This window comes from Lathyrus oleraceus, chromosome 7, assembly GCF_024323335.1.
Source record: "Lathyrus oleraceus cultivar Zhongwan6 chromosome 7, CAAS_Psat_ZW6_1.0, whole genome shotgun sequence".
In the NCBI taxonomy this organism is placed as follows: Eukaryota; Viridiplantae; Streptophyta; class Magnoliopsida; order Fabales; family Fabaceae; genus Lathyrus; species Lathyrus oleraceus.
Genome location: NC_066585.1, coordinates 161,539,392 through 161,547,615, shown reverse-complemented (window position 1 = coordinate 161,547,615; position 8,224 = coordinate 161,539,392). Strand labels below are relative to the sequence as shown.

Below are 8,224 nucleotides of genomic sequence, written 5' to 3'. Positions count from 1 at the left end.
CCAGGAGGTTCGCATGGACCGGGCAGCTATCTTCTGCCTCCCTGCTATGTGGAACGGTCGTTCTTCAAGGCCGAGGAGTCGATTGCTGTGCCTGCGCCTGAGGCCAAGGCTATTCTGGACCAGGATGTTGCTGCCCGGAGGAAAGATCTGGCCAGGGATATTGCTGCCGTCATCCGGGTGATGGAGACGGCCATGGTTCTGACCGACACTGCGGTCTCCACCGCCTCGCTGGAGGAAGCCCTTTTGCAGGTTCGGACAGAGAAGGAAAGACTATCTCAAGATCTGTCGGACTACAAAGAAGAGCATCAGCTGCAGGAAGGGCTGCGCCAGAAGCTGGAGGAGGTGGAAAGGGAGAGGGACCAGTTGAAGGCTGCTAAGGCGAGCCTGGAAGAGCAGGTGGTCGACCATCAGAAGCTGACCGAGGACAACGCCTACCTACGGGCTCAGGTTGAGTCTCTCGAGGGAAAGGTCCGTCCTCTGGCAGATGAGACCGAGGAGGAACGCGCCTTTGGCTCGCGCGGTGAGCTGCTAGGGCATATCCGGACTCTCAACCAAGATCTTGTGGCCTGCTTCAAAGAGGGTTTCGACAATGCTGTCGAGCAGCTCGGGCTTCTGAACCCTGAGTTGGTGACGGAAGGGTCGGCCTATAACTGCTGCGTCCGGGATGGTGAGATCATCTGCCCGTTTGAAGTGGAGGAGGAGCTGGGGGGAGAAGAAGAAGAAGAGGATGAAGAGGAGCTCCGAGCGGAGTCTTAGTTTATATGTTTTTCTTATCATGGCCTGCGTGCCTTATGTATTTTGGCCTTCGGGCGTTGTAATATGGCCTTCGGGCGTACTTGGCTTCGGCCGCCTTTGTCGTTTCTAATGTATGAATATTTTTGTTATCGTTCATTGTGCTCGTTTGTGTTTGATATTTGTTTGCATGAATTCGTACTCTGCTCGACTTTGTTAATCTCCTCGGTTTAGGGAACCGACGAAGTGTCGGGCTTTGTGCCCGTGGGTATCGAAGCCCGGGTCCGTTGTTCGAACCCTTGTCCCGAGGCTTGGGTCCTCCCATCGCGAGCTGGGTGCCCTGCCAGTCTTGGTACTTCGACGTTGGGTCTTGGTCAAGATCCCAACCGTCGGGGAGGGTTGTGTTTGTTGTGTGACCCCGGATCGTTCCCGGGTCTCGTGGTTCCTCCCTGGGGTTTTGGGGACGAAGAGCGTGGCCGTACCTGCCACGTCTCCCCGTGGCGTACTTAGCTGTAATATTGTCTAAGTTTTTCTGCGTTCCATGGTCGAGCGAGTTGTTCTCCTTGTAGGTTTTCTAGGTAATAGGCCCCGTTGCTCGTTTTGTCGCGGACGCGGTAAGGGCCTTCCCAGTTGGCCGCCAGTTTGCCCTCTCTCGGGTTTTTCTGGTTTCTTCTGAGGACCAGGGTGCCGACCTGGAACTCTCTTTTTATGACTTTCGCGTCATGACGTAGTGCTATCTTTTGTTTGAGGGTTGTTTCCCGGAGAGCTGCTTCGGAACGTATCTCCTCGACTAGGTCGAGCTCGGCTCTAAGGGTTTCATCGTTCATTTCCTCGTCTAGGGGCTCCTCTGTCCTCCTCGTTGGCGTCCGTATCTCCACCGGGATGACTGCCTCGGTGCCGTAAGTTAGTCGGAACGGGGTTTCCCCGGTGGTAGAATGCGGTGTCGTGCGGTAGGCCCATAGGACGCTATGTAGCTCCTCGACCCATGCCCTCTTTGCCTCGCCGAGTCTGCGTTTGAGGCCACGTAAGATTACCCTGTTGGCCGCCTCTGCTTGCCCGTTCGTCTGCGGATGCTCGACAGACGTGAAATGCTGTGTGGTGCCCAGGCTGGCGATGAAGTCCTGGAATCCTCCGTCCGTGAATTGTGTCCCGTTGTCTGTGACAAGTGCCTGGGGTATACCGAACCGAGCGAGGATGTTGCGTTTGAAGAACCGGAGAATGTTCTGCGCGGTTATTTTAGCCAGTGCCTCCGCCTCGATCCATTTGGTGAAGTAATCCACCCCGACGATGAGGTATTTATTCTGATATGATCCGGTGACGAAGGGTCCGAGGATGTCCATGCCCCACCACGCGAAGGGCCATGGGGAAGACAACGATCTGAGGTCGTTCGGGGGTGCGAGGTGCATGTCGGCATGTCGTTGGCATTTGTCACATCTTTTGACGTGCTCTTTCGAATCGTTTTGCATGGTCGGCCAGTAGTAGCCTGCTCGAAGGGCTTTTCGTGCGAGCGATCGTCCGCCGAGGTGTTGAGCGTTAATTCCCCGATGTATCTCTCCAAGTATGTCGGGGACTTTCTCTTCCTCGACGCATTTGAGTAGTGGGATGGAGAATCCTCTCCGGTAGAGTTTGCCTTCGAGGAGTACGTACGAGCATGCGCGTCGTTTGACAATGGCCGCCTCTTTCGGGTCAGCCGGGAGTTCGTCTCGTGTGAGGTAATTGTAGATGGGTGTCATCCAACAGTGGGCATCTCCAATAGCGTTGACCTCGAGTGGAGGCGGTAGTTTGTCGATGCTGGGCCGCGGGAGAATTTCTTGGATTACTGATTTATTCCCACCCTTTTTCCTCGTGCTGGCTAGTTTCGAGAGAACGTCTGCCCGTGTGTTGTGCTCGCGGGGTATGTGTTGAACTTCCCATTTTTCAAATCTATCAAGTTTTTCTTTGACGAGGGACAAGTACCCGAGGAGGTTGTCGTTCTTGGTTTGGTATTCTCCTCGCACTTGTGAGGCCACGAGCTGGGAGTCGGTGGATATTTTTACCTCTTTTGCTCCCAGGTCGTCGGCTAACCTCAGGCCTGCGAGGAAGGCTTCGTATTCGGCTTGGTTGTTTGATGTTGGGAATGCTAGCGCTAACGATACCTCTATCAGGATCCCTTCTTCATTTTCGAGGATGATCCCGGCCCCGCTGCCTGATGTGCTAGAGGCGCCATCGACGAAGATCGTCCATTTGTGGGCGCTTTCTGCTGGAGTCGGGCAGTGGGTCATCTCCGCGACGAAGTCGGCCAGCGCCTGAGCTTTCAAGGCTTTCCTACTTTCGTATTGTATGTCGAATTCGGAGAGTTCTAATGACCACTTGAGCATCCTCCCGGCCATATCCGGGCGCCCGAGCAGCTGTTTGATTGGCCGGTCGGTCCTCACCTTTATCGTGTGTGCGAGGAAGTAATATCGTAGTCTCCTCGCTGTGTTGATGAGGGCCAGGGCGACCTTTTCGATTTGCTGATATCGGAGCTCGGGACCTTGGAGTGCTTTACTCGTAAAATAGATGGGCTTTTGTCCTTCGTCGGTTTCTCTTATTAGAACGGCGCTGACGGCCTCGGTTGCCACGGATAGGTATAAGTATAGGGTTTCCTTTTCTGATGGCCGTGATAAGACCGGGGGTTGGGACAGAACCTTCTTTAGATGGAGTAGCGCTTGTTCGCATTCATCGGTCCAGTCAAAGGTAGCCTCTTTGCGAAGGAGTCTGAAGAATGGCAATGCGTGCTGGGCGGACTTGGCGATGAAACGGGAGAGTGAGGCGAGCACTCCATTGAGTGACTGGATCGATTTTTTGGTTTTTGGGGTCGGAAACTCCGAGAATGCCCGGCATTTGTCGGGGTTGGCCTCGATCCCTCTTTCGGTGAGATAGAAACCGAGGAACTTGCCTGCCCGGACTCCGAACGTGCATTTCTCGGGGTTGAACCTCATTTTACACTGTCTCGCCTGCTCGAATACCTTCGTAAGGTGTCGAGCATGGGTTACCTCCTCGTGTGATTTGACGATCATGTCGTCCATGTACACTTCGAGCATGTCCCCTATTTCGTCCTTGAAGACTTTGTTCATCATGCGTTGGTATGTAGCGCCAGCGTTCTTGAGCCCGAACGGCATCACGTTGTAGTAGTAATTGCCCGTTGGGGTCATGAACGCTGTGTGTTTCTTGTCTGCGGGCGACATAGGGATCTGGTTGTATCCACTATATGCGTCCATGAAGGACAAGAGTTTAAAACCTGCAGAGTTGTCAACGAGCGAGTCTATATTAGGGAGGGGGAAAGCATCTTTCGGGCAAGCCCTATTAAGATCAGTATAATCAACACACATACGCCATTTTCCATTATTTTTCTTAACGAGGACTACATTAGAGAGCCAGGTTGTGTACTGGGCTTCAGAAATAAAATTTGCCTCTAAGAGGTCTTTTACAGCTCGCTCGGCAGCCTCTGCCTTTTCGGGCGATTGCTTGCGTCTACGCTGTGCTATGGGCTTGGCTGCCCGGTCTACAGCTAGCTTATGACACGCGATCTCGGGGTCCAGCCCGGGCATTTCTGCGGCATTCCACGCGAAGAGGTCGGAGTTCTCTTTGAGGCATGCTACTAGCTCTTCTCTTGTTTCCTCGGGTAGTCCCTTACCTATCTTCACCGTCCTTTCCGGATCGTCCCCAAGAGGAATGAGTTCGAACTCCCCGTCGGGGATTGGTCGGACCGGGTGTTCGAGAGAGCGTTCCTTGGGGAACCTCCCCTCTCCGGTCTCGTCCAGCCCGATGCGACAGTCGAGGTCGATGGCGTTGACTCCTCGGGCAGGATCCTCGGTCTTGAGTTTTTTGTTGTTGCAGTTGCTCTTCGTGCTGACTACGGCCTGTCCTTTTACTGCGGCGTCGTAGCATCGCCGGGCTGCTTCGATGTCACCATGGATGGTGACCACACGTCCCAATTTGGTGTAGTATTTCATCTTCAGGTGGACGGTGGATGGGACCGCAGTGAGTTCGGCCAGTGTCGGGCGTCCAAAGATGCAATTGTAGAGAGACGGACAGTCTACGACCAGGAATTGGATTTTGACTTCCCTGGCCGTTTCTTGTTCGCCGAAAGTGACGAGGAGCTCAACATATCCCCACGGTCTGGTTGTTGCTCCGTTGAATCCTTGGAGATCTGATCCGACGTAGGGGGCTAAGTTGGTCTTGTCTAGCTTCAGAGTCTTGAAGAGGTGGACGTACATGATATCCACTGAGCTGCCTTCGTCGACCAGGATGCGTCGTACGTCGAATCTGGCCATCTTTGCTCTAATCAATAGTGGGATGGCCGAGTTCGGGGATCCGCCCGGGAGTTCCTCCAGGAAGAAGGATATTGGGTTGGATTTTCCCCGGTATTTTGTCAATGTCGCTTTCTGCTCGGGGGCAGTCAGTAGGAGTTCGTCGAACTTGCGTTTGACGGAGAGGGCCGCGGATTCCCCGTTAGTTCCTCCTCCTGATATCACCAGTGTGGTAGGGAAGTCTTCCCAGGGGCTGAGTGCAGTGATCTTGCCCTCGGGCAATGGTTCGGGGGGGAAGAAATCTTCCGGTCGTGACACGCAGAGGGCCACTTGATAGGGAGAGTTGTCGGGGGGTGTGTTTTCCCGGGGTCTCTTCTTCTCTGGCTCGTCGTGTCCGGGAGCTTCGTTCTTCCTCGTGTACTGCTTCAGGTGCCCTTCTTGGATTAAAATTTCAATCGCATCTTTCAGGTGGACGCAGTCTTCGGTCACGTGTCCGTGACTTCTGTGGAACCGGCAGTACTTTGATTTGTCGGTGTGGGGCTTTGGTGCAGACGGTTTTGGGAACCTGACCCTGCCCTGCTTAAATTCAGAGTTGATACATTCTGCGAGGATACGCTCTCGAGGAGCTGTCAGTAAGGTGTACTCGCTATATCTGCCCGCGGGGCCTCTTCCTTCCCGGAGCTCGCGAGGTCTTTCTTCTCTTCGTCTGTCTCCGTTGCGACGGGAAATGCTCGTGTCCTCGCGTTTTGAGTGCTCGGTCTCCCCAGCGTTACGTCCGCTGCGGGCATTGTGTGCCACCTGCTTTTCCTCGTATCTGATGTAGGCCTGGGCTTTATGCAGGAGCTCGTTTAAGGTGCGGGGAGGCTCGATCCCTACGGCTCTGCTAAGTTCACTGCCGGGTAAGAGACCTCTCTCGAGGAGATACTTCTTCATGTGCTCGGTGGTATCTACCTCGACAGCTTCCTGGTTGAATCGCTCGATGTATGAGCGCAGTGTTTCATTCTTCTTCTGCACTATGGCTTCAAGGGTCGCCTCAGTCTTGGGGTGACGACGGGAAGCTGTAAAGTGCCGGGTGAACATGGACCTCATGACTCTCCATGACGTAATGGACTCAGGGGCCAAGCTTTTGTACCAGGCCATGGCCCCTTTCCTGAGGGTCGTTGAGAACAGTCGGCATTTGAGGTGCCCGGTTATATCATTGCGGTAATCGAGCATCGCGTTGACGTTGTCGACGTGATCGTCGGGATCTGTAGTCCCGTCGTACACAGCTAGGTTTGGCGGTTTCTCCATGCCTTTGGGGAGCGGGGCTTCCATTATTGCCCGAGATAGGGGGCAATGCAAATCTTCCTCGTCGCTCCTTAAGGGAGACAGTTCGTTGTTGTCGGGGCTGTGCCCGCGCCTTGGTGATGTTCTCGCTCGACCACCGTCACGATGGGCGCGTGCCCTGCTGGCGTGGGGTTCGGGAGAGCGACGTCCTCGCTTCTTCGTTGGCTCCGGACGTTGTTGTATCCTACTCACCGGCTGGGGCCGGGCCTCTTGTCGTTCGGCTTCGAGGGCCATGATTCGTTCGTGCTGCTGGTGGAGCATAGAACCGGCCTGATTGAGGGCATTCACCATGGCAATCATTACGGCGTCTCCTTCAACGGGAACGGGAATGGGATGAAATGTCTCTGCCCCTAAATTGTGGGCGTGAGAGACATCTCCGTTGTTTTGGGGCTCTGGAGACGGGGTGGATGGATGACCGTCCCGAACGTCCGCCTCATGGGATGGCGGGCCGTCGTCCATGTTGTAGTTGACGAGGGGACGGCTGTGATCGCTATGTTGTTCTCCGGCCATGTTGGAAGGACAGAAATGAATGAGCTTTTGATCCTCGTTTGATGAAGATGGGGATAGCTAGTTCCCACAGACGGCGCCACTGATCTCACCTGATCAGGAGGGCCTTCCAAGGTCTTGGTGAATGGGCCGGAGAACGAAGTGAAAAGGGGGGTGTACCTGCAAAGTGCTCCAATGCTTAAGTCAGAAAAGGTACAGAATGAGGTTATCAGAGTGTGAGTTAGAATACCTGCCCCTTTGCCATGAAAGGGGTATTTATAGTGAGCCCCCAGCGCTGGGCCAAGGCTCCTAATGGGCTGGATTAGCTAGGCCCAAGGAGGAGCTGCCAGGGGACGCGTAAGAAGCGTTAAGACCTAGACCAAAGTCTGCCCCCTGGTCCAACTGCCCCTATCCCTAAGGCGACAATATAGGGGAGTTGGGTGACGTGGTGAGTGGGATGCCGTTAAGGCCCTGCCCGACACAACTGAGGTGCCCGCGACGTGGGTTGACGGTGAGTGGATGGAGATCGTACGAGGAGGACCCGCTCACTGTCCGACACGTGTTTAAGGGGCCGGGGAGACGTTCGTCGGGCGGACTGTCGTCCACCTGACGCGTCCTCGTGGTCGTGTGGACATGGCCGTTTGGACGTGGGTTTGGCGAGTATTGGGCCGTGCCGTGCCTAGGGTCGTTGTTGCCCTAGTTGAAGGGGAGACTGCTGAGGGATGGAGTTTTTTCCTCAAAAATCTCTGATTGCATGTTGCTCCTTAGACTAACATGATTGATCTCAGACCGACACCCTTCAATAGTGAGTGCCTACAAAAATATTGATAATGGCTGGTAGGATCCTCTGCCGATGCATGTCTATTGCATTAGACATATCACTCAAAATTTTATGTGGGAGATCAAAGACAAAACGTTACGGAAGAAGGTTGTCAATGCAGGGTATGCAATAACAGAATCTTATTTCAAACACTATCGCGAGGACATCAGATTTTCAAACGCATATGCAGTACGACGGATTAACATTATTCCATAGGAGAAGTGGACTATGGCATACGATAATGGTCAATGTTGGGGCCACATGACAAAAAATATTGTGGAATCAATGAATTTTGTCTTCAAAGGCGTTTGAAACCTACCTATAACCGCTTTAGTGCAAGCAACCTCTTTCAGGATAGGGGCATTGTTTGACACCAGACGTTCCAAATGGAGTTTAGTGTTACAATTTGGACAATTGTTTAGTGATGCTTCAATGAAATTCATTAGAGAGGAAGCTGACAAAGCTAACACACATGTGGTCACGGTGTTTGACCGTACTAAAGGTTGGTACAGTGTTGCTGAGTCTCTGGATCACAATGAAGGCATGCCGAGGGAACATTATATAGTAGAACTAGATAGAGGTTGGTGTG

The 8,224-nt window shown here is 53.6% G+C and overlaps 1 protein-coding gene across 1 annotated transcript; it reads right to left on the bottom strand.

Moving 5' to 3' along the window:
- Positions 1 to 1,238: 1,238 nt before the first annotated feature.
- On the bottom strand, positions 1,239 to 6,839 carry LOC127102609 (uncharacterized). The gene is made up of 2 exons (XM_051039959.1): positions 2,380 to 6,839; positions 1,239 to 1,740 (listed from the first exon to the last, which is right to left on the bottom strand). The coding sequence occupies exons 1-2, from the start codon at positions 6,837 to 6,839 to the stop codon at positions 1,239 to 1,241; spliced, it is 4,962 nt and encodes a 1,653-aa protein (XP_050895916.1).
- Positions 6,840 to 8,224: the final 1,385 nt, after the last annotated feature.